At 34.1% G+C, this 27,500-nt stretch overlaps 2 protein-coding genes and 1 long non-coding RNA gene across 6 annotated transcripts in view; 1 reads left to right on the top strand and 2 right to left on the bottom strand.

Moving 5' to 3' along the window:
* Positions 1-13,312, bottom strand: part of LOC137658435 (uncharacterized) — a 92,980-nt gene extending 79,668 nt beyond the window's left edge. For 2 of the 4 annotated variants that reach the window (XM_068393149.1, XM_068393147.1), the window contains exon 1: positions 12,605-13,312. The gene's annotated coding sequence lies outside the window, so the exon portion shown is untranslated. The remainder of the gene's footprint in view (positions 1-12,604) is intronic. The other 2 variants (XM_068393150.1, XM_068393146.1) reach the window with 1 other exon arrangement.
* A 4,297-nt stretch (positions 13,313-17,609) lies between these two features.
* The window catches only part of LOC137658436 (uncharacterized), a 70,912-nt gene continuing 61,021 nt past the window's right edge, over positions 17,610-27,500 (top strand). The window contains exon 1 of the long non-coding RNA XR_011047329.1: positions 17,610-17,724. This is a non-coding gene — a long non-coding RNA (uncharacterized lncRNA). The remainder of the gene's footprint in view (positions 17,725-27,500) is intronic.
* LOC137658433 (uncharacterized) overlaps positions 26,561-27,500 on the bottom strand; it is a 33,086-nt gene continuing 32,146 nt past the window's right edge. Inside the window, exon 5 of the mRNA XM_068393140.1 lies at positions 26,561-27,500. This exon is cut by the window's right edge and continues 87 nt beyond it. Coding sequence (XP_068249241.1) covers positions 27,450-27,500 — 51 coding nt within the window. The 3' untranslated portion in view covers positions 26,561-27,449.

Here is a 27,500-nt window from a genome sequence, read left to right as displayed (position 1 = left end):
CCCCTTTTGTCATAGATGAGTGAAGTTTACATGTGTATTAGTAAAGGAGACTGAAGTACTGAAGTTTGGTTGAACTAATGTATAGCTGAATATAGAGAAATAAAAATAAGATATTCATCCTGGGAATTTATCGAAATTTTATAATCTATCCCGACAATTCTCCAATGTCTTTACGCTATATATAAGTGAATATAAGGCTATTTGATATAAAAGCAAGTGTACTGATAAATTGAAGATAAATTTCTAACACGCCAAAGTTCTTGAACGTCGGTCACATACATCAGCGTACGGTACTCAGCATTTAAAATGCCACGCCCTTTTTGGTCTTTTGGGGGAAAAGTTTCCCCTGTCTCCTGAAAACCATTTTAACCTTTACATTCGGTCTTTTGATTATTTTCTTTTTTTTCTTATTATATCATGCTACCCTTGTGCTAAGTTATAAACTTGAGCTGAAACGTAGCCTTAACTAGATCAGAAAGTTAATTCATTATCACTATCATTTGATTATGATTTGTTACAAATTTCTATGTACCAAGTTATGTTAGTTATCAAATTATCAGCTTAATATTGATTTGATTTTAAATAATACTCTGTCAGGAAAGGAGACTTTGTAAATGATTTTTTTTTTATTGAATACATTTTTTCATAAATCAGTGAGAGAATCTGTTTTAGAAAAATTATGTAATACACAATGAAGTAGATAGGCCAGTGCACCAGCCACCTGTTTAGATACTACCAACCGATAGAGAGTTATAATGTCTTTGACTGACCAGATAGTACTACTTTGGATCCCGCTCTTTGGGTATGGCTCACTTTTCCTTTGGCTGCCTATAAACCGAATAGTCTGGCCTACATATTCCCCTCTGTCCTCATACTCCTGACAACACTAAGATTAAAACAAATCTTCTTCGCTCAAGGGGTTAATTACTGCACTGTAATTGTTCAGTGGCACCGAATCATCTGGCCTACATATTCCCCTCTGTCCTCATACTCCTGACAGCACTGAGATTAAAACAATTCTTCTTTGCTCAAGGCGTTAATTACTGCACTGTAATTGTTCAGTGGCTACTTTCCTCTTGGTAAGAGTAGAAGAGACTCTTTAGCTTTGGTAAGCAGCTCTCCTAGGAGGACACTCCGAAATCAAACCATTGTTCTCTAGTCTTGGGAAGTGCCTTAGCCTCTTTACCATGGTGTTCCACTGTCTTGTTTTAGAGTTCTCTTGCTTGAGGGTACACTTGGACACGCTATTCTATCTTATTTCTCTTCCTTTTTTTAGTTTGTGTCTGGCCTACATATTCCCCTCTGTCATACTCCTGAGAGCACTGAGATTAAAACAATTCTTCGCTCAAGGGGTTAATTACTGCACTGTAATTGTTCAATGGCTACTTTCCTCTTGGTAAGAGTAGAAGAGACTCCTTAGCTCTGGTAAGAAGCTCTTCTAGGATGACACTCCAAAGGCAAACCATGGTTCTATAGTTTTTGGAAGTGCCTTGGCCTCTGTACCATGGTCTTCCACTGACCTGGGGCAGAGTTCTCTTGCTTGAGGGTACACCGGGCACACTATTCTATCGTATTTCTCTTCCTCTTGTTTATTTTAAAAGTTTTCATAGTTTGTATATGAAAGATTTATTTTGCTGTTGTTACTGTTCTTGAAATATTTTATTGTAATTCTTTATTGCTTCTCTTGTAGTGTATTAATTTTCTTATTTCCTTTCCTCACTGGGCTATTTTTCCCAGTTGGAGCCCTTGGGCTTATATCATCCTACTTTTCCAACTAGGTTTATAGGTTAGCTAATAATAATAATAATAATAATAACAATAATAATAATAATAATAATAATAATAATAATAACATGATATTTTTGTATATTATTCCTTTGCTTTGTATATTTTTATTTCACTTGACTGCGAGGAGCGTAATTTTAATTTTTGGGTGTTACCTATTGGTCTAATATATTATTTAATCGTTGTTACTCAACTTTATTTTTTTTCGTATTAATGCTGTTTTATTTAATTATTCTCTTTATTTTTGTATACATTGTATATTTCATTTCTCATACTTATAAAGGTTTTTAATTTACATCAAACCACCTTCTTACAAAGGCCCACTGAAAGTCGATTTAAAAAAAAAAAAAAAAAAAAGGAGAAATTTTGCAGTATTCTGGTAGAAGAAATCCAAAAGGTTGTAGAATTTTTCCCAGGTTCTCCTTCATTTTCACCTTTTTTTATTTGTACTTCCCATTCAATTTCCGATTCTCTAACTCGAGCAGTTAACAAACCTTTCGAACTGCTTCTTAGTCGATCATCAGACCGTGACTGGACCTGGAAGACGGTTTTTCTGTTAGCCTGGCTTCTGCAAAGAGAGTCAGTGAGCTACATCATCAGCCTTACGATATCGCCCATTCAATAGGATGGGGGACAAGTAACATATCATCATCTGTCGTTGCTAGTCCACTGCAGGACAAAAGTCTCAGACATGTCCTTCCACTCCCATCTGTATATGGCCTTTTATAGCCAGTCCATACCGGCACATTTTCTTAGTTGATCAATGCATCGTCTTCTCTTTCTTCCCCTGCTAAAAAGGTTTTATGGTATAATTAGAAACGTCCCTGCCTAACAATCTTTTGGGTTGGAGTTTGAGACCCGCTCAAGTTCGATAGTTTATAGTAGTTTCTGCAATTTCACCATGCTTGTCAGCTATGGATAAGGGTTATGGGGGAGCTTATAGGTATACAGTACCTGCTGAGTTATCAGGAGCCATTGCCTGGCTTTCCCTGGTCTTAGCTTGACGGGGAGGGGTCATATCTACTATATGTACTATATGGCCATTCTCTAGGGCATTGTCCCGTCCCTTGCCTCTGCCACTCATGAGTGAACTTTAAACTACACTTAAAGCCCTCCCCTTCGCCAATTTAATACATATTTGACTTAGTAGTGCAAATGCCTTTATTTCATATAACTTTTGGGAAAACCCCTTTTGTCTTAGATGAGTGATAGGTTTACATATGTATTAGTAAAGGAGACTGAAGTTTGGTAGAACTAATATATAGCTGAATATAGAGAAATAAAAATAAGATATTCATCCTGGGAATTTATCGAAATTTTATAATCTATCCCGACAATTCTCCAATGTCTTTACGCTATATATAAGTGAATATAAGGCTATTTGATATAAAAGCAAGTGTACTGAGAAATTGAAGATGAATTTCTAACGCGGCAAGTTCTTGAACGTCGGTCACATACATCAGTCTAACGTACTCAGCATTTAAAATGCCACGCCCTTTTTGGTCTTTTGGGGGAAATGTTTCCCTTGCCTCCTGAAAACCATTTTAACCTTTACATTCGGTCATTTGATTATTTTATTTTTTCTTATTATTATATTGTGCTACCCTTGTGCTAAGTTATAAACTTGAGCTGAAACGTAGCCTTAACTAGACCAGAAAGTTAATTCATTATCACTATCATTTGATTATGATTTGTTACAAATTTCCATGTACCAAGTTATGTTAGTTATTAAACTATTCAGCTTATTATTGATTTGATTTTAAGTAATACTCTGTCAGGAAAGGAGACTTTGCAAATGATTTTTTTTTTTCTTATTGAATACATTTTTTCATAAATCAGTGAGAGAATCCGCTTCAGGGAAATTGTGTAATAGACAATGAAGTAGATAGGCCAGTGCACCAGCCACCCGTTTAGATACTACCAACCGCTAGAGAGTTAATATGTCTTTGACTGACCAGATAGTACTACATTGGATCCCGCTGTCGGTTATGGCACAATTTTCATTGCCTACATATACACCAAATAGTCTGGCCTACTTATTCCCTTCTGTCCTCATACTCCTGACAGCACTGAGATTAAAACAAATCTTCTTCGCTCAAGGGGTTAATAGCTGCACTGTAATAGTTCAGTGGCTACTTTCCTTTTGGTAAGAGTAGAAGAGACTCTTTAGCTCTGGTAAGCAGCTCTTCTAGGGCACTCCAAAATCAAACCATTGTGCTCTAGTCATGGGAAGCCTCTGTACCATGGCCTTCCACTGTCTTATGGTAGAGGTCTCTTGCTTCAGGGTACACTCGGCCTCGCTATTCTGTCTTATTTCTCTTCCTCTTGTTTATTTTTTAGTTTTTATAGTTTGTATATGAAAGATCTATTTTGATGTTGTTACTGTTCTTGAAATATTTCATAGTAATTGTTCATTACTTCTCTTGTAGTTTATCAATTTCTTTATTTCCTTTACCCAGTGGGTTATTTTTCCCAGTTCGGGCCCTTTGACTTATAGCATCCTACTTTTCCAATTAGGTTTGTAGGTTCGCTAGTAATAATAATAATAATAATAATAATAATAATAATAATAATAATAATAATAATAATAATAATAACATGGCAGTGTATACAATATGCATGTGTACAAAGAGACAATACAGCGTACCCCACTTCACATTTTAGATCGTGAAATTATCGCATATAATACTGTGGCTTAGTGGTGTACTGCTTGGTTCACATTTGCTATGCTTGTGGATCGCTCCCAGTGTTCTCCCAGCAATCCAACCGTTTGTAAATTGGTACTATACTTGAGCTGAAGAAGCTTAAGACTTGATTAGAGCTCTTTCTGTAAACTCAAAACAAATTAATTGTTATCCATGGAAAAAGCTGATAACCTTAAAGATGTGGGTTTTTATTTCAGCAGCTTTGACACAGACTGAATGGCTCCATGGGAAACGTGGCAGCGCCACTAATCGTAAATAAAAATTAACTCTCTGTAGCTAAATTGTAGCGTCTTCTTAACCCTTTCGTTGCCAGTAGTGAACACAATAAAACTTCCGATGGAGCAAAATCTTTCAAGACCATGCAAACCTTAATTTGTTGATATTCATTAGAAAGTTCTCATAATGATCTTTCCAATGAATACCTACTTACTTTACTTTGGGTGATTTTAAAAGATGTTTCCCTTTTTCAAATTTTGACCAAGTGACCAATGTCAGTGAAAGGGTCAAGTCAAGAAAAAGGGCGGGGTCATGTATTTCCTCCCCAAGCTGAGAAGGCTGTATTTTTTGGCACCACTCCATCCAAAAAGGAAAAATGCGTATGATAAATAAAGGGGTTTTCAACCTATAATCATTTTATTTCATATAAAGATGTCTTTGTAAGATGTCGCACCTCTATTTTCATAGAGCATTCTAGAATGAAGGTTGCTAGGAATATTGCCTTTCTCTCTCCCCCCCCCCCCAGCTGATTTCGAATTACTGGTGAGAGTCTCTAACAACCAACTTTTAATAATTCTGTAATATCTATTTATTAAATAGAATCTTCCTTAAACTCTCACTCCTCTGCCACGCCCTTCGTGAGTTTTCGTTGGACCCCGAAGCCCGCTTGTCAGTCACTCGGCATCCTTCTTTAGAACTGCTAGGCGTGTCTTATGCTTTTAATCTTTTACTTTTTTTATCGTTTTTTTTATTTGTATGTAACGTTTTTTTATATTCTTTTACTTTTTATCGTTTTTTTATTTGTATGTAACGTATTTTTTACGTTCTTTTAGTTTTTTTTCCAGTGTTTTTGGTTTTGAAAATTGGATAATCAGTGTAGTCCAAGAAACACTAGTGATAATAAATAAAGTACACATAATCACACCGAATATATTTTCCATTATCTGAAAAGAAATAATCCATTTTATTTGCAAAATCCTTTTTATCCTATAACTTTGCACACACACACACATACACACACACACACACACACACACACACACACATATATATATATATATATATATATATATATATATATATATATATATATATATACCCTATCCTTAATTTGATTTCTTTTGTTAGTTCATTCATAAATATATTAAGTATACATGGAGCCATGGCTCACAACAATTTTCTCAGGCCTACTTTTCCCCCAACCAATCAGTCTCCCATCCACACATTCTAACGTACTTCACTTCAATCATAGTAAAATATCTAACTACTTTTAGCATCCTTACACTCTCCAGTTTGCCCATTGCTATGGCATTTCATGGCAATGAAGTTCTTTACCTTTGCACAAACTTCTCTAACTTCTATTCAACAATTTTTTTTTTTTTGCCACACTCTCTTTGGTTTAACCTCCACTCTTCCCCTTTATCAATTCTACTGTCATATATCTTTCTGTCTCAATCAAAATGATTCTATACACTAAGTAAAGTTATGCCTATGTAACTCTTATTATCAATTCTGTTATTTTTACTTTACAGAGAGACTATTTTTTCTCTCGTGTATTTCTTTAGAATCGTTTCCTCACTCAGATATACCTGGACACTCAATCCACCTTTCACAAACTCTACCATACCATCTCATTCGTATCCCATCAACCCTGGTGCCTTTTCCATTCTTCAGACTTTCTTCTCATGTTCGACTTCTTTATCATCTACTTTAACAAGCATTCCTAAGTTTGAATGAACTAATTCCACTCATAAATTTTTAATTTTTACCCTTATATCTTTCAGAGCAAATAATCAAAATACTCTCTATTAACATAGAACCCATTCTCTTCAGATACATTTTCTACGTTTGTATTTTTTAAGGTTTATGCATTTGGGCCTTTTTCTGTATTTATTACCCTGAAGAGCCGCATTACTTTTTCTTAACATGTCCCACCTTTTTCTGTCATTTTTTCTCTATTTTCCTTCTTCAGCCTTTTGTGTATTGTTTAGTCCTTTAACTGTAACTCACACACTCATTTGTGCTGCTCCCCCTTTCTACCTTTTCTGACCCACAAACTCTCCCATCTGCCTCTGTGACCCTACCTGAGAATTTCACATCTTATGCTAGTGACAATACCTCCGCATCATTTTTCACTATTTACACCCTTTATTTTATTTTCACTTTCTTCTCATCAAACACTCTTTCTTCATTAGATTTATAGGACAGGATTATGAATATTAAGCTAGAGCCTAGGCATTGGATTAATCATTTTTGTGCCCCCTTTTCAGCCCATTCTCATCATTTAAACTTGAATATTTTCTTTTTTATTCAAACCAAGTAACAATAAAATCTATTTATAATAGGATGGGATTATGAATTTTAAGCTAGAGTCTAGGCATTGGATTAATCATTTTTTGTGCCCCTTTTTCAGCCCATTCTCATCAATTAAACTTGAATATTTTCTTTTTTATTCAAACCAAGTAACAATAAAATCTATTTATAATAGGATGGGATTATGAATTTTAAGCTAGAGGCTAGGCATTGTATTAATCACTTTTTGTGCCCCTTTTTCAGTCCATTCTCATCAGTTAAACTTGAATATTTTCTTTTTCATTCCAACCAAGTAGCAATCAAGTTCTAATTATGATAGGATAGGGGTTTTGAATTTTAGACTAGAGGCTAGGCATTGGATTAATCATTTTTTGTACCCCTTTTTCAGCCCATTCTCATCAATTAAACTTGAATATTTTCTTTTTTATTCAAACCAAGTAACAATAAAATCTATTTATAATAGGATGGGATTATGAATTTTAAGCTAGAGGCTAGGCATTGTATTAATCACTTTTTGTGCCCCTTTTTCAGTCCATTCTCATCAGTTAAACTTGAATATTTTCTTTTTCATTCCAACCAAGTAGCAATCAAGTTCTAATTATGATAGGATAGGGGTTTTGAATTTTAGACTAGAGGCTAGGCATTGGATTAATCATTTTTTGTGCACCCTTTTCAGCCCTTTCTCATCAATTAAACTAGAATACTTTCTTTTTCATCCCAACCAAGTAACAATCAAATCTAATTATGATAGGGTAGGGTTATGAATTTCAACTTAGAGGCTAGGCATTGGATTAATTACTTTTTGTGCCTCTTTTTCAGCCAATTCTCATCAATTAAACCTGAATATTTTCTTTTTCATTCCAACCAAGTAACAACCACATATACCTTCAGACTCTGTTTTTTTTTTTACCAGTACATCAATCAACCCGCTTGTCTATGACATAACTTATCAAACTCTTTTTCCTCACCACATACTCTTCCTCAGTCGTACTAAGAACCCAGACATTTCCAACAATCAATCCCCTAGGGAAAAGTAGCTCCCCAGGATTCTTTGCATCTTCATTCACTTCTGAAATTCCATACCTTTCTAATATGTTATCTCGTTTTCTATCACTTTTGTATTCGAGTCACCAAGTACACCTACCCTTTCTCCAATTGAATATTTGGATGAAATGTAATTTTCTCAGTTTATATATAATGAAACTATTAATTACGTATATATTTATGTTTAACCCTTACCGTCATAAATGCATGCATACTCCGTTATATTCTATATTTTCAAACAAGGAAAGGATAAACATAAGGGATTAAATTCATAAATAGATATCTACTGTCGTACACGAATAACCATATTTTATAGATAAGATATTCTGGACTGACTGACTTTTTGAATCAGGAATTGATCTTGTTGCGTTTTGTCCTCATTTTCGTTTCATTTTTTTTTCTTTTATTGTCAAAGAAAAGCACTACTGTATATTGTGATGCGTGAAAGTAGCCGTGTATTGTTATGGTATTTTATTATTAGTGGAAAGACACTTTGATTTTAGGTGAGGTTTAACTTCGATTTTTTATTGGTGTTTATTGGTTAATGATATGAAGTCAGATGAGCATTATATTTCATTAGGCCTTGATGAAGACGGATGATGAATGTTGAGTTGCTATTAATCAAATGCCATGAAGAAATATAAATTGTAGACCAGATCGATAAGTAAAATAATGTTCTTGGTAGTAAATGTAAAGAACCATAGAAAAATAAAAGAGTTAAAAGATTTGCAATGGGTATACTCATGTTAGACTGACATGTATGGTTTTGAAATTGGTTTGTTGTATTTTGGGCTGGTAAAGGAATAGGACATAGGCTTGACAAAGGGATTGGTTGGATTTTGTAAATATTTTAGTAGGGAATTCGAGGGTAATGGAAATTATTATAACAGGTTTTAGATAAAGGAAAATCTTGATTGGATGTCATTATATGACGGGAAGTTGTACATGTGATCAAGTATATAATGAGCAGATGTAGGTAATTGTAGTTAATGACATAATTTCCATGGGTGTAAATAACTTATATTTAAAGATTATGAAAGTATCAGGTTAATTGAAAGTTTGATACAAGTAGAGAAATTATTGCACCTAAATTCCTACGAAAGATATGTAGGGATTTTCCAAATGTACACATTTCACACATGTAATTATTGCAATATGATATATGGGGGTATTTAGCCTTTTCATTGCGAGATTTCTTATCTTAAATCTATAGAACAATTTTTCCGATTTTTTATGGGAAATTTTATATCTGGAAAGACTTCTTAAAGGACCAGTTTATTATCACTACTAAAATTGAAATTTTTATGTAACATGGCATTGTTTGAACGTGTTCTCAAGTCTCTTGTCTTGATGATTGACAAGGAACTAAATTAATTTTCCTACATAAAATTAAAATCAGATTGCCCCACAAAACTTCAATTCTGGTAGGAATTGCACATAGTCCTTTCTCTGGATCTATCCACATAATAACTATCCTTATTAAGAATTGAAATTTCCCATAACAAAGCCACAATTATCTTGCTTATTCCCTTTGTCCAACCATACCATGTCCGTCTTTCAGATGAAGTACAGGACGTAAATGAAATAGAAAAAAAAAATCTGTTTGTAGACAGTTTTGATTTTCTGGAGGTAAAGTCTCCAGTCTAGATTCCCAAAATGCAAGATTCACCAAATCCTCCTTTTTGGTTATCAAGAACTTAAGACTAACAACACACATTATCACAGGCAGACAGAAAATCAAACAAACCAGTACACCAGAATTCGTTTTCCTTTTTCAATCGGAAAGTTTTTACCATAGAACCTACCTCTGAACCTTAAAGATAAACACTCCAATGATAAAAAGAAAATTTTATATTTTTTTGCATTCATTTTTGGCAAAGAGAAACGATAGAAATAAAAAGGAAAAAGGCAAAGAAAAAATGTATTAAGACGTCTTCCGTAAAGACATTTTAATTATAGATTTTTTTTTTTTTTTTTTTTTTTTTTTTTTTTTTTGCATGCGAGTCTTAGCTGGCTGTAACACTGTAAGCCGCCCGAGGGGGGCGGCAACGCCTTTCTCTGGAGTTTATGGGTCATAAAGGGAGAAGACCCAGTGTCATGGGCGCCACATGCACGCCCAGTATAGACTGGATGCAAGTACCACCATCTTTTTGCATGAACTCATCATGTATGTTTGTATGTATTACTTTTGCAAATGCCTGCACATAATATATATATATATATATATATATATATATATATATATATATATGTATGTATGTATGTATGTATATATATGTGTGTGTGTATGAATATATATGTATATATATATATATATATATATGTATATATATACATATTCATACACACACATGTGCAGTAACTTCCTAGTTTTACTCATGATACATAAATCCATACACGGCTATGTATATATACCTTACACAAACCTTTGTATGATTTTAACATGCGTCTGTATGTACACTTCTGTGTACATACATGCATGTATGACCCATTGCAAGTTCATGTAAGGATATACAAATCCACACTTATATATAGATATGTATGTGCGTGTATATGTATACATATGTTCATTTGTATACAGACACATGCACGTATGAATCCTCTTCCTATATTCATGAGTAGACACACAAGATAAAAACATCCTGTTATTTATATACAGAAAAGTATACACAATGAAATATTCAGATTTTTGCTGCTTTTATTCCTAATTTTCATTGTACACTTTTTGATTTAGAGTGTATTTTCCTTGCATGATTTTTATCCTTGTTTTTTTTTTCTCTTTTATTAATAATTAACAAAAATCTGGTAAGTGTCATTCTTCTTAAGCTATGATTTACCATATATTTTTCCCGTTTTAATACATATGTCATACAAAATTTTTAAATATCAATTGCATTAATTTTAAAATATAACTCGTATGGCCATTTCCTTACTTTTGTATGGTTACAAAAAAAAATCTATACTACCCTTGAAAACTAAAAATTAACCTAAAAATATAATTTTCTTTGTAGGGTATATATAAAATTGCAGTTTGGTTTCAATGCGATTTTTTTCATCTCCATTTCTTCAAATCCTTCTGAAAACTTAATTTGTGATTCTCTTTAGTACAATATACAAAGAAATTTTATTAGTGAACGCTGCTTTTAATCAATAGTCTCGTAATTCTATATTTTTATTTACAATTCAAAGCTTAGTGCGATTCATCGGATGAGCTGGCTTAAAATTAGATCATTTGTAAGACATTTTTTTTTCGCCATCATAATAATTACCAAGAAAAGTTTATAAAATGCCATTTGTAATTCGTTTAATCTCTTCGAAATTAGTTGAAGGAAAGGGATATAAACATTTATTGCATTTCAAAAATCTACGTTTATGTCTAAAATAGCATTTTTCGAGGAAGTTCATACTTGAAGCGTTTTATTATAAACCTAGTTACTATGGATATTCTGTGAAAATGAACTGTATTAATCTATCCTACAATAAGAGTCTCCATATGACTTTCAACAAAATGGTTTAGGTCAACAAAATGGTTTAGGTCAACAAAATGGTTTAGGTTGAGTTCTTTTAAAAAATTGGCGTTTCATCAATATGACTTGAATTCTTGCTAACAATTAACGCACGAAACAAAGTCATTAAACGTTTAAATGTTTTGAATCATTCGAATCACCACCTTCCATTTGCTTGTCACGATACTTTTAAGAGAATGATCATAGTAGAATTTACTCTCGTGTTATGCAATTTCCATCGATGCTAAACTCATTCTGCCTCTCATTCAATATGTGTATCATAAAAGATTTATATAATCAGTGAATAAAATCTTATTCTTGGGTTTAACTATTCTTTGCTGCTTTCTTTGTCCCTTTATTCGTATGTAATTAGTATTTATGATAAAATAGATCATGTATGATAACAGGTTTTCCGAGGGATCGTAAAATCATGGGTCACCAAATCGAACTTTTCTCCCACATCAGGAAAAGGTCACATTTGTAGGTCAACCACATTTCACAAGTAGGAGATAACACGAAGGATCTTAAGGAAAGGATATTCTATCGTTATGATAATTATGAAAGGCGAATTAAGCAGCCATAATGATGATTAAATGTTTATGGCAGGAATGTAATAGCAGTAGGAGTTGGTTCTTGGTGACGATGCTTAGGTCGTTTTTTTAAGTATTCTTGTTTTTTAATCATGATCATTGATGATATTTGATGGTTATACCCAGAATATAAATGATATTTTCTTCGATTTGTTGTTTTATGGTGGTGATGACATGGCAGTTAATGGTCATAAGTAATAGAATCAATACATTTCATAACTGCATAAAATTATATAATCAACGACAAAATATGCCAGACATTTTCGTTAGAAATATATGAATGAACAAAGTCTCCAACTGCATTGCTGGGAAAATGGAAATCAGCTCAGTGTCCACTGAGAGACACTTTCAAATATCAAGTCATTATGACAGCATGTTGGGTTAACATTTCATGAATAAAATATTGAGAATCATTTTGTAATGTAAGTAAAAAAAGCCAACTCACCGTTACTTTTTTTCTTTATCGCGAGTTACATTTCAAGAGACCTTTATTGATCCGCTTTATTTGGAGATGACACTGGGCAAGGCCACACCCTTCCAGTTCAAAATCCTGTCTCCCTTCCACTGACTCCCATGGCCAAACTAACACTTAAAACACTAACACAATAAGGTTGACGTTACTTCGTTATTAGACACAAACACCGCCCCTATTGATTTTTGTTTTCTATTCGCGTCGCACTCTTTTAATCTTTTCCTTAGGATACTCGCGTTAGAGACGAACCAGTATTTCCATTTGGTTGTTTGACCTGATAGAAAGCAAAGATTGACACCACAGCCTCTCCCAAGAGAGAGGTTGAGACTAAACGAATGCTTCCCAAGAGTAGACTTACTTGGAGAGGTTTTACTTGGAGAGACAGGCGTCAGAAGGCTTTAAGAAACAAACGATTCACAATTGGCAGCAGGGTGTTAGCTGGGCTCCCCGAGATCATCTCTTTGGAGCTGAGGATTCAGCTCCTACCGCTGGAGGAAGGACGTATTTGTTGTGGTTTTTTGTTTCCGCTCTTCAAAATCTTCGGTCTATACACCAAGACATGGCACACGTAAAGGGGAGTCAAGAGTTCACACAAATCATAAAGGGGGAAAGAAGGGGAAATTCTGTGCAACGGTTCTTCCAGTCTGTCACCGAACCTCTCACACACTCCGACCTCAGCTCCCTGACGTCGTCCTGTGCTAAGAGAAAACGTGAATTCTGCCATCAAAGAAAACGATGCAGCACCAGTGCGGTGATCACCATGGCAACGGCTGTAAACACTTCCAGAGCCTACAAAGCTCTTGGCACCTAAGACAACACCACTGCGGGCTGCGACGAGTTGTAACGATTTTGTACCGTGACTCCTTTTAGAGAATAATGCAACTGTGCTCTTTGTACGGCTGTACACTGCGTGCTCGATAAACATAATACAACAGACAAGCATGCCATGGTTCTTACAGAGGGGACATCTAGGATTAAATTGAATTCTTATACTTGGCAGCCTTTTTCAATAGAATAGCCTACACAGTAAACAAAGACTCGACATTCTATTCTTGTATACCTCTTGACGAATTTAGTACACAATAGAATGTACGTTGAATAGTAGTACTGAGATATATACCTATAACACACTAACACGAAATTTTTTCGTAGGTATGTGGTATTTGATAAAGGAGTACATAACTATATTATATTAATTTGAGTAAAAAAGTGATGGCCGAGTTAGTTTTTTGTTTCCTCTCTCTCTCTCTCTCTCTCTCTCTCTCTCTCTCTCTCTCTCTCTCTCTCTCTCTCTCTCTCTCTCTGGCTAGAATGTATGAAAGGATTGTAAAATGAACACTTTTATCGAAATGAAGTGTGGAAGCTGAATCTTTTGAGATGAATTGCTTTATTGTATAAGAGTATAAGAAGTAAAAGCATGTGGAATAGGAAGATGAATATTAAGGTTGATTTATCTTGAAAAGAAAGGGTTGTAGTAAATGTATAACATCCATCCTGAGTTGAAGAAGTATAGTAAACTTTTCATTGCCTTGAGAGGCATAGTCGCCTTAGAGGCGTTCATTCTATCTCGTGGGTTTCAAGGTGTTTGACCTTGAAAGCATCCTGTTACCTTACATGGGATCTTGAATATAAGTCTTGGGTAGTGCCATAGCCTCTGTACCATGGTCTTCCACTGTCTTGGGTTAGATTTCTCTAGCTTGAGGGTACATTCGGGCACACTATTCTATCTTATTTCTCTTCTTATTTTGTTAAAGTTTTTATAGTTTTTTTTCAGGAAATATTGATTTTAACGTTGTTACTGTTTTGAAAATACTTTATTTTTCCTTGTTTCCTTTCCTCACTGGGCTATTTTCCCTGTTGGGCCCCTGTGCTTACAACATCCTGCTTTTACAACTAGGGTTTTAGCTTAGCAAGTGATAATAATAATAATAATAATAATAATAATAATAATAATAATAATAATAATAATAATAATAAGGAAGTTAATGTTACCTTACATGAGGTCTTGAATTAAAAAAGGAGTATATGCTTCCCAACATGGAATTTGGAATAGATCTAGAAGAGTCAGCAAGGTATGTGACTAAATTCCAGTGAGTAAATGGCACCAGAATAACCCAGTCCCTTTCTGAGGTTCTCATGGTATACAGTAGGTAAGACTAGAAAAAAAGACTTCATAGAATGACTGAATATTCGTATATAGTTGGTATTGCCTTTAGATACCATGCTTTTTTCTACAGCGCTTGTAATTTAATACTGCTAGAGAATTAGCTATACTTTGTAACTTCTGATATCAGTGAAAAAAAGATATTTCAGTGCATCCACATGCATTATCTGTTCTATCTGAATGACAGTAGCTTCCTCTAATATTTAGCCTTACAACATTGCTTGAAGTCGTTACAACCCTTTTCCCAAAAATGGTGATTATGATTTTATACAGTCACTGGGAGGCATACATCTCATCTTTCTCAACCTCCATTTCATCAGGAAATTACTTTGTAGCTCAATACTTGCATTTCAAGTTACTTTCCTCTTAGTAAGTGTAGAAGAAACTCTTCAGATATGGTAAGCAGCTCTTCTAGGAGAAGGACTCTCCAAAATCAAATCATTGTTCTCTAGTCTTGGGTAGTGCCATAGCCTCTGTACCATGGTCTTCCACTGTCTTGGAGTAGAGTTCACTTGCTTGAGGGTACATTCGGGCACACTATTCTATCTTATTTGTCTTCCTCTTTTTTTTAAGGTTTTATAATTTATATAGAAAATATTTATTTCAATTTTGTTACTTGTTTCTTTTTCTCCTTGGGCTATTTTCCCTGTTGGAGCCCCTGGGCTTACAGCATCCTGCTTTTCCAACTAGGGTTGTAGCTTAGCAAGTAATAATAATAATAATAATAATAATAATAATAATGATAATAATAATAATATGAGCATCAACAACCTTTTTTCTAACAACACCACCCGTTAATTGCAATCTACCATTCCTTTGGATGCAAAATTGCAGAATCAATTTTCTTGTATAAGTAATACCAGTGTTTATAAGTTGGAGAGTAGCTGTAACATTTTCTTGAAGCATTCTGCACCATTGCTTTAACTTTCATTGATTTTGTAACTGTTTTTGCATGAATTATATAGTAAAGTTGCCGTATTTATTTGTTTGTTCTTCTCTTTACCATCTTATATATAATTTTTGTCCTATGAATTTGCTCCGAAAGTAAAATGTCTTTTAGGTGAGGCAGGTTTTTATTTTTTTTTTTTTAATGATGATAGTAATAATGATATTAATAAGAACAGTAATAATAATAATAGTGAAATTTGTGAAGATGACAATGATATAGAGATAATAATGACAATTATTATTATTATTATTAATATTATTATTATTATTATTATTATTATTTAGCATTAATAATTTGACGCATTTATTCTTATTTGTAGCCAACATTATTGATTTTAACGATTGTAAAATGATTTTAGGTGAATTTCTCGATCCTTCTTTTTTTTCTTTTCTTTTTTAATCCAGGAAACAAATATTCCTGTAATTTCGTCTTCTTTACCTTAATACCTCTAATTTTCAGGGCAACAATCCCATTTTCTTTATCCTATAGAATTCAGTAAATTGATTTGAACGTGCTGTCATTCAGCATTAATTTTCTTAGGCTGTTTTGGTAAAGAGATAATGTCGGTGTCATCACAACCTCAATTCAGATCGTGGATTCGTTTGTATCCATTTAAAGCCGTGAAGTGTATTTTGTGGATCATGCCATATTTATTTTTGTTACCCTTATCTTGCCTTAATTATCATGTGGTTTCTACTTTTAGGGACTGGCTCTTTTTCCTGTTTTTTGATGGTAAAGAAGAAAAGTTTTAATCTTTGGGCATCCATAAGAAAATCCAATCTCATCTTTCTTCTCCTTTTACCCAAACGGGCATTTCTCTAGATTTTTCTTTTCCATATATAAAGAATACGCATATTTCTTTGGATACCTATACAAAGCGCTGCAGTCTTTTTACTTTTTTTTTTTAATCAGATCCCTCAGGTTGTTTCGTTTTTCTCTCTAATAATAATAATAATAATAATAATAATAATAATAATAATAATAATAATAATAATAATGATGATGATGATGATTCCTATTTAGACTGATTTATTGCCGTAGGAAAGGATTCTGCCTTAGGCTGCCAGTAAGGATAGCGGTGACACCTAGGACAAAGGGTTATAACCAAATCTTATAATGACTTGTATAGCATGTAAATTTTAGTAAATTACATAAAGAAGACATACGGTAATGTGAGAGCGAAATTTAATTTCCCTTACATCTTGTCGTTCATCCAGTTATTAAACCTTTAAGGAAAAACACCTCTTGTTATAAGGTTCTCAGACTTTTTACTTGTATCGCCATTTTTGTCTTTAATCGTATTTTTACTTATTCTTATAAATTATTTATATTTATATATTATACAGAAAATATTGTCACATGATTTAAACCTCGATTTATGACATTTGTATTAGCTGGAACTTCATGTATTGCAAGATTTAAAAGTGGCAGAATTTTCATTTCGTATAGATTGCTAAAATAGGCAAAGGATTGTGTTTGCTTAATATTTCCACTCTCCCCCACCCCCAGGCCCCACGGGTAGAATATGACTGTTAATAATGTAAGTGAATAAGCAGACAAACAAACGATAATGGAGTTATTCATATAGCATTAGTTTTATCAAAGACTTCACTTACTAAATGTAGTTCAACCAGAAACCCCGAGAAGCATAGCATTCTTTGCAGCTGTCGAAATATTCACTGAATATATGTGTTCAGCAGCACACGTCTAGTTTTCAACTGTTGGAGTGTTGGTAACTACGTAGTTTAAGGAATTTAATGCTTACTTTGAAAACGTCTGTGGTGTTCGTGTCAGCGTGTAGTGAGGAAGGTAGTGTTGTTAATTCATTCTTAACGCTTCGTTCTTCTACTTCGGACTGAATCTGCACCTTAATCTTGCTATCGAGTGATATTTAGAAAATGGACATGGCAACTCTAGGATACTCATGCCATTTCAAGTGACGTTGTGATATATCGATGAAAAGGACATATTCTATAAACAGTAAGTTGTGAATTTTAAGTACATATGTTAGTACCTTTCAATTTCACATGTGTAATGCTATATCCGTGTAAAATACGAATACTTACGTGTGCAGTCTTGCTGTCCATTTTTATTTGGGAGGTTGCATGTTTGACCATTTTCTCTCTGAAATATAATTGTCAGTATGTAAAATGGGTATTTATATGATACTTTCATATCACGCCAAACAGGAATTATTATAGGAAATGGACGATTGATGACAATTCGAGTATCCACGTTCGAGTTTTGTTCTGCTAAGGGAGGAAGGGTGCCTGATGTGAGCTCGTTCATGAAAATTGAGAATGCTTCTGTCCACCAGAACAGTGAATTAGGAGCGTGGCTGTTAATTGTTTATTGCGGGTCTCTTCGAGAGAGAGAGAGAGAGAGAGAGAGAGAGAGAGAGAGAGAGAGAGAGAGAGAGAGAGAGAGAGAGAGAGAGATTATTTCTTGCAGGTCTCCTAGAGAGAGAGAGAGAGAGAGAGAGAGAGAGAGAGATTGATTGGGGGTGTTGAAATGAAACCTTTGTCTGTTTGCGTCATAAACATTATTGGAACACCATCAAAACGGGAGGGCATAGTAGAGGTAATGCTCTAATCATTTGAAAGCTATTCTCTCTCTCTCTCTCTCTCTCTCTCTCTCTCTCTCTCTCTCTCTCTCTCTCTCTCTCTCTCTCTCTGACGAAACTTTTTCCTCATTGATCACTGTCATTGCGTCCCCTGGTTTTCCACTTACAGCGATTTGTTTATACATTTTTAATTTAGTTATGGTTGTCTTTTGTTGTTATAAGATTGGGTTATGGGAGATTAAACATTTTACCAGGTAACTTCCCAGTTTTTCCTCCCAAACCAAACGGTGTCATCAGTAGTAGAATTGTTTCGTACGTTTAATTTTATTTTTTTAATTGGGATATATTTTATATATAAAATTAAATTTGTTTTTAAATGTTATGCTCAAAGTTCATGCCATCCTTTCCCCTCCCCCAAAAGGACTATAGTAACCGTATTTGTTAGTAGAATGTACTACTTATGATATGTGAAAAGTCTTGTTAATTAAATGTCGACCCTTTTCTTTCACCCGAAAAAGACTTTAAATTTAAGATTTGCAATGGGATGATATTAGAGCTGCTAATCATTTATATTTAAATTCGGGGATTTTTTTATTTTCCTTCAGCAATTACCCAAAGATTGAAATTAATAATATTTATGCTACGAGGGAAAATTCTGCGAATGTGGTAACCCTAATATGTCAAATTAGGGATTTAAGAATCAAAGACTCCCTTTCCTAACCACCCAACAGTAACAAGGGACTTTCGGTTTGGATTATTTCAACATTAATGGATTTTGAGATATATACTTTTCTTACCTATGCCATCTCAAGCATTAATAACCTAATATAAACTAGTAGGCTATTTCGGTACAATAATGAAGCTTCAGATACCAAAACGTTATTTTCTCCATTTCTAATAACGAACGAGAGTACTAACTAAAAATTGAAGGCAATTAAAATCAAATCCCACCAATTCCAGTTAGAAAGTTACGACCGCTTACCTGACAAATCATAGAGGGGGTCATGTGATTGATTTGAATGGCATTCGTCATTAATTATTGGTAAATGACGTGTAAATTCCGTGATGAAAGGCAAATGACAGAAGAAGAGCATAATGGATTTGGCGACATGTTGAAACTTATTGACGTTTTGAATTGATGTCATGTATGAGTCGAGTTAGTTTCGATATGAAATGCTAACAGAATTTTAGTGAAAGTAAGTTCCCTGGGTCTGGGTGAAAGAGATCATCGAAAAATTCAAGTTGATTTATCACAAAGAATTGAGCCATATATTGTTTAACTTTTTACCTTGTGTTTCTAAGCTTTTTTAACTAACGATGTTTGCGGGAAATTACTCTTATATCTAGCAACTTGGTGGGATTTCTGTGGTAAACGTAAATTGAGATTTCAGGACGAGTAAGACCGTACAATTAGTAAAGTATACCCATATGTCTCAGGTTCACTGACAATACTTTCTAGGTTTTTATCCTGTCTCTTAACGAGTATAAACCTTGTGGGCATATACTCACAACATTACAACACCACCATTTAGATATTTTCTGTCTTGGTGCTTATACTTAGCCCTTTTTCAACCTCCACCCAATAGTTACCTCTCACAATTCTGTAGGAACATCCATCATCCACGTCACAACCTGACGTGCTATATAATTCCCATAGATGGTTAGTCCTCCAATGACCTTGATACTCATAAATTCAATGTTGGCTGCTGACTTCTTGAACATTCAACAAACATCGACCAAGCCTTTGTTCGTCATCTTTGATGCATGGTTTGTCATATGAAGTCTGGTTTCTGAATTCCTTCTCGTTGGAATGTTTTTGTCCACTATGTGTAAAAAATCTACTGCTTTTATGTTTTTTTCGTATTGCCACCTTATTCTCTGGGGCTGTTGTTGGATGTATATGGAAGATATGGTGTAGAATCCTTGGGTTATTGATGCCAAGATAACACTGGCTGCTCGATTTGCTTCCTTGCAAGATTTGTGAAGAGTCCTTGCTGTAGTTTGTATGATGTAAGCGCATCCTTTCATACTGTAGTTATGAACTTCGAGCCACCTGGATTGAGAGCTCCAAGTCCCCCTTTTTGGGTAATTTTCATCCACTAACATATACAATCTCGTAACAGTCGATTTGTTTCAATGACTGCAGGTGTAGTAGTTAGCTCACTACTAGTTAAGCCACTTGTGTGTCGATGGCTTTATTAAGCCATTAGTAATATTTAGAGATTATATTTGGCGTTTAGGTTAAATTTATATCCCATGTGACTAAAGTATAAAATTATCTTAGCAGTATGGTTGGGGCTAAAGAAAGGAATTTTCTTATGAATTTCCTCTTTTCAATGACTAAAGCTATCAAATTGCAATTTTTTTTATGTTTTCTGTGTAGGGCTAAACATTGCAAACAAGGTGACAGCAATACCTTGAGAGCCCAGAGATTTTGTTGGTTTTATTTCCAAGTTTGCTTTTAATTTGCTAATAACTTTACTCCATTTTTCAGTGTTAACATATTTGTCACATTCTTCAATTCTGAAGACTGGTATGTCCTATTGTTGGTAATGGAATGTTTAGTTATCTGTGGTACTCTCTTTTTTATCTCCGACAATTCCCACAATGGCCCATTCTTTTTTGTGAGGCTCCGACATAAGTTTTCGTATAAAGTTTATTCTTTTTATACAGTGTCGGCGTTATCTCTTCCATAGTTGCTGCCACTTCAACAATATTACCTGCAAATTCTATATACTTTATTAATTGTCCCATGGGGATTACACCTATACTCTTGGGAAGATTCTAGAATTTTGTCCATTGCCAGAGTGAACTTTAGAAAGGAGAGGGGATCTCCATGCATCACTCTCCTTATGATGATTACATTAGAGTAACTAAATTGAGAGTTGATAGTGCTATTAGAGCTTGTCAAATACTACCTTGCTGTCGTCTAGTTCTGGCTCGCTAATGGCTTCTAGTAATGCTGGGTTGACGATGGAATCGAACCCCGTCTTAGATTCCATAAGGATATTTAAAGTCCCTCAAATTTTCTTTTGGCCTGATCTTCAAGCTTCCAGATGATAAAGGTGTTGTAATTTATCTCAGTACAATAAAATGGTCTCATGGTTGCATATTGAATGAGAACAATCTCCACCAGCTCCCATACAAGCAGCTTGTGGAGGTCTCTCATCACAACAAATGTTATTGTTATAGGTCCATAATTCCCATCACCCTTGGGGATTGTCGACTTTTGGGAGATACGTTATATATCCTCTCTTCCTGTAAGTACTTTGTTTTTCTAGTTTCAAGAATCAAGTTTACAAGTTTAGAATAGTCTGTCTGCAGCGTGGCAGTTGGTGGGACATACACCATTGGGGTCTGTCTCTCTCTTGGCCCTTGTCTTCCTATTAATATGTTTGATATATACCATTGTAACATCTTTTCACTTTAATTTAATTTTCTGTGTTGGAAAGTACCATCTCTCACATCAAAAGGACTCTCTCGTGCTGAAGTGGTCATTCCAGTTTTTGGAATGTTGGGTGGAAAAGAAAATTGAGCCAGGAGATCTTTCTTTCCATAGTCTTTAGAGATTTGAGGCGGAAGTCCTTCAACCATCCTCTTTGGACTGCTGCATATTTACTCACTTTTTACCTCCGCCAACGAAGGTGGAAGGAGGTTGTGTTTTCGCCCGTTTGTGTGTTTGTTTGTGAACAGTTTCCTGGCCACTATTTTAATCTTAGAGTAATGAAACTTGCAGGGATTAACTGTTATATAAATGATTAAATTTTAGAAGGTCAGGGTCGCAGGTCACGGTCAAACAGAATGTCCAATTCACGTAATCAGCCATAAGTTTGGACATCGTTATGGTCGAAGGTTAAGTCCAAGGTCAAGGTTAAGCAAAAGGTCAAATTCTGATCATTAACCATATGGTCACAATTTTATTTGTAAAGTAATGAAACTCGCCCGGATTTTAAACAGTTGTGCAAAAAGCTGGAAATTATTAAATTTTGGAAGATCAAAGGTCAAGGTCACGAACGAGCAAAACTTCCAAAATCAGTCCGAGAGGTTAAGAAATAAGCGGCCCCTGGTGGAGGTCTGCACTCTACCGAGTGTCCCTCTTTATTATCATTACCTAAGCCAATGAAGTTGGAAGGAGGTTATGTTTTCGTCCGTTTGTATTGTGTGTGTGTGTGTGTTTGTTTTTTAACAGTTTTCTGGCTGGAATTTTAATCGTAAAGTAAGGAAACGTACAGGGATTAACTTTTATGTTAAAAGATGGAAATTTTAAAATTTTGGTTGGTCAAGGTCAGGGTCACGCTCAAGCAATATGTCCAATTCACGTAATCAGCCATAAGTTTGGACGTCATTGTCTCGGAGCCTTCAAACTTGGTTCATTTTTGAGTGTGTGAAAATCCGCGCCAATTAATACATGTTATGGTTAAAGGTCGAGAAATAAGCTGCCGCGGCGGAGGTTTGCACTCTACTGAGTCTCCTTCTAGTTTCTTATTCAGTTTTATATCTCGCTACTCTTTACATTAAATCTTCGTGACCTAGCATGGTGGATAGCTTCAACACCTCATGAAGAGCCTTTCTCATTCTGTCGAGGTCTTCTTAGCTGCTCAACATTATTTTTTTTTTTTTTTTGTTGATGAAAGGTGAGGATGATGGTTTTGTTTCATCTGGGTCTCCAAGACTGGGAAGTACAGGGTGGTTTAGCATCTTTAAGATATTTTTTCATTACGTTGATGTTATGTTTCTCTTCAAAAAATCTTCAATTAATGTCCTAGTCCTTATTTAGTCCTCTGCTGGTAGAACTGCAGGAGCCACATGCACCATTGCTGCCCCAGGTGGAGGTACAGACAGATCCTTTCGGTCCCCAACCTAATTTGCCCTAACTTAATTAGGAACCTAATAAGCATGAGATGCTTATTCGAAAAGTTCTATTTTGTGGATCTGTTCTGATAAAGGAAGTTCCTATCAATTGGCTTACGTTTTTTTTTTTTTTTAAATGTTGGAACAGAAAACTTTTATAATTTATTTTGGTAAATGACAAGGGCTTAAGAGCAAGGAGGCGAGTTTTAATCTCTTGTTGACACCAGATAAGTGTTGGTCTTTTCCAATAATCTGATGCTTGCTTTGGGTCAGTTCGGTTGATTGGCATAACCAAGATACGAATTTTATAGTTTTACACTTACAAAATACAGATATTTTTCTTTGAATAAAGATACATCGAGTTTATTTTTTTAATGGCTGGCGTGTCACCTTTATCTTATTGTATATCATGTTATTTTATGTCTTAGTTACGTACTGCTTTTCTATAATTTTATTCAAGCTTTATAAGTGAAGAATAGTAAACATTTCTACATCATATGAGCCTGATATCAAAGTTTTAGGCATGTAAAGACGCTTTACACAAATTTCATCGCAACTTTTCCCTAATACGTAGCAAAAATAAAAATTTCGTAATTATTTTTTGGTATGTTGGCCATTACTCTTAAAACATTGAATCCTGTTTTAAGTTTATTTTGTCCTCTTTAACATATTGAGTTTATCTGCCAAGGCTGATCGGTTTTATTATTTACTGTATGATCTTAACCAAATCTTTGTCGTTCATTGTTTTTGCATGTTGGTGAAGGGGGTGTTAAAAAGACAGACATTTTTTTCAAGGAATTTTATTGTATTATTTTTACAAAATCTATCATCATTACTTGAATTATTGCAAGTAACTTTTGTGTACAAATAAGGTTTTTTTAAGAGAACTTACGTCTAAGGAAATTGATACTGGCTAATACTAAACCTATTTAAAGTTACAAAAGAACTAAACAAATATTTTTTTGTTATAAAATGATATTGACAAAACAAACCCCTCTAGTACTTACAAGCTACATAAAACTTTGGTATCTAAAGTCTAATACATAACAAAACAACACGAGAGAAATTTGACAGTGAATGATAGGTTACAAGTTGGTCTTCTACCTCAGAGCAGTAGGTCATGTCTAGATTCTTAACGTGGACTTTTGAAAAGAATATTGGATGGTTAAAATGTGTTTTTGGTCCCCTTCTCTTTCACATACAGTATATAGCCGTATGCATAGGTGTTTGTATATGATTATACAGGTGGATATATAGCAAACACCCAGGCATTCAGTAAACAATTAAATGCTCTATTCAATGATATATAAATGAATAAACGGCCAACATTTTACATACACTGGTTTACATACATATATATATATATATATATATATATATATACATATATATATATACATATATATATATATATATGTGTGTATATATATATATATATATATATATATATATATATGTATATATACATATATATATATATACATATATATGATAAATTTTGCACATTTTTTACGTGTTTTTTCATATTCAAATAAGCCATATATATTTTTTTGATATATTAATGTCTGGATTCTCTTAACGACCTCGGGATCAAAGCCCCAGGCGAAATCACACAAAGACAAGAGCTTGGCTCAGGCCGGGAATCGAACCCTGGTCGGCAAGCTTATATAGACAGTGACTAACCCATTCGGCCACGAAGAAAGAGAATCCAGACATTAATATATCAAAAAAATATATATGGCTTATTTGAATACATATATATATACATATATATATATATATATGTATATATATATATTATATACATGTATATATATATACATGTATATATATACACACACATATATATATATATATATATATATATATATTATATACATAATTATATACTCATATAAATTATTTAATGTAATATGTATATGTATGATGGTGGTTGGCCATGTTCATTTATGAATACAAAGAACCAGCGAACATTTAGTTGATGCCTATCCTAAGAAGAAAACACTCACATACAAATATCTATATCCATCAATCTACCATCTCTCTTCAATTGTCATCCACAATTTTTTTTTTTCCTACCCACTACCTCCTTTAAACATGGGACCTAAACATTTTTTTTTTCACCCACTCTTAAAAGGGCCTCGGAGCCTTTAAAACTAATTTGATGTAACAGGCAAAACCACGAACAAGCCTTGTTGCAGTTGGTGGCCGCGACGTTGACCGATAACTCGGCTAATACAGTAGTGAATGTCATTAGCATTTCCGTGGAAGCAATCAAACTGTCTTTTTATAATGATATATGAGAGACAGAGCTCTTAGCCAAGAAATCTTTTAACCATGAGCAGGCGGCCCATCGATAAAACCCCTGCCGTTGCATTAGTTATCCTTATCATAAGAATTTTTTTTTCTTGTTCCTTCTAAGTTGGATCAGCAATGGCAGCAGTGACAACAACCAGCGCTTGCCATTAGATGTGTTATTGGTATTTAAAACAAGAAAAGTAGATTTATAAAACATTTGATCCATATTGTAAATTTCAGACAGTAGTAGTCATTAGCAGATCTGATGATAGTAGGAGAAATATCGTCACCCTCATAAACTAACTGCCTAAGTCATTTTCTCCACTTGGGAAATAAAAAAAACCTTCTCATTTCCTAATTCTTTATATCATTATTTTGAGCTTCAATTAACAAATTTTAATTCACAAATTCTTCTGTTAAGAATTTGTGAATTGAAGCTCAAGACAATGATATAAAGAATTAGGAAATGAGGTTTCTTTTTATTTCTCAACAAGTGAAGAAAATGACTTAGGCAGTTAGTTTATGAGGGTGACGATATGTTAACTATGTCCTCTCGGAAACTTGTCATAAATTGTAGTATAGTAAACAACGATGTAGTGTTGAAAATGTTAGATAATTTATTTTTTCTGTGGTGGGGGGCGGCTGATAAGAATTTATAATTGTCATTCTCTGTGTTTGTCCTAACAAGGTCACTCTTTGAAAATTGGCATTTTGTACCATCGTCTTGAAATCAATGTTTGTTTTTCTTTTCCATTTATACGAATGTCTTTTCACAAATAGAATTTCCACTTGGATTTAGAATTGTAAAAAAATAGTTCTGTAAGATCTGAAAAAATGTCCGTCACTAAAGTAATTATTTTTCGTGAAACATATTGTCTTTAAATTGGAAATAACTCTCGTATAAAAGTCATGTTGCGTACTGTTAAGTATGAAAGGAAACTTGAAATATATCAAATCTTTCTCGAGTTGATTTATCAAGAATCAGTTCAGAAATCGACCTGTAACAGAAGAGCCAGTGGCAAAGGTATAATAGTTATGGGAGCTCTTCAATATAACATACGCTCCTTTTCAAAGATTCTTCAGGATAAGTTTAGATATCATAGTATATTAATCTAACCTTGGAACAGCCCCCCACCCCAAACTTATAGTTCCGTAAGTTACCTAACCCAACTTAAAAGTTACCAAGACCCCACACGTACATTAATACCCTCATCACCTAGCTTCTAACCCCTGGTAACAAGGTTCCATTTGAAATTCAACTTTTTTTGTGAAGGATACAAATGTGAATACACTGACTGTTTCTGCCCTACGTCTTCGTGATAAGAACCGGTAAACAGCATGTGAATCACAGACAACTAGATTAAAAAGTCTCCATTGTTCTGTTATTATCGTCGCCAAAGATTATTATAACTGTATGCTCATTCGGTTTCTATCAGTTTGGTGATAGAAGAGTTTGCTATGTGCGCAGTGATTTGTCCTCTTCGGGATGACTCTTATCTGTAGAGTTATACACTGATACGGTAGATATTATTAATAAAGTGAGATTATGAAGGGCAGGCGTTCAAACAAAACTGGATCTAGGCGGAATGTCTGGCAATCTAAGTCTGTGTATCGAAAAAATAAACATTTGGAAAAAATAGCAAATTTGTATCTCGGAAAACGGGAAATAATTTGACTTGTTTAAAGGAAGTTTGGCCAAAGACAACTTTGTTTCACATTTAAAAATATGTGTTGGCAACCTGTCTACATATATGCTTTCATATGTTTATAATTAGTTTTACATCACGTGTACCCATACTTTCATACATAACATACTCATTTACTTAACTTACACATTTGGTAATATTATTATAGAAAGGGATTGTAAAATATATCTCTTTTTTTTTGTAATTTGACAGCAATATTTTTGTCTTGATTTAGTTTACAACAATATGTCCTTAATGTCCTTGTGACTCCAAGAGTGAGAAAGAGCCCCATAGGCTCGACATATCAATTACCGATAACAGCGTCGATAACATGAGCAAAGGTGGAATATGGTGATGAT

The sequence above is a fragment of the Palaemon carinicauda genome, chromosome 19 (assembly GCF_036898095.1).
Source record: "Palaemon carinicauda isolate YSFRI2023 chromosome 19, ASM3689809v2, whole genome shotgun sequence".
Lineage (NCBI taxonomy): Eukaryota > Metazoa > Arthropoda > Malacostraca > Decapoda > Palaemonidae > Palaemon > Palaemon carinicauda.
This window is presented reverse-complemented; position numbering and strand designations above follow the sequence as displayed.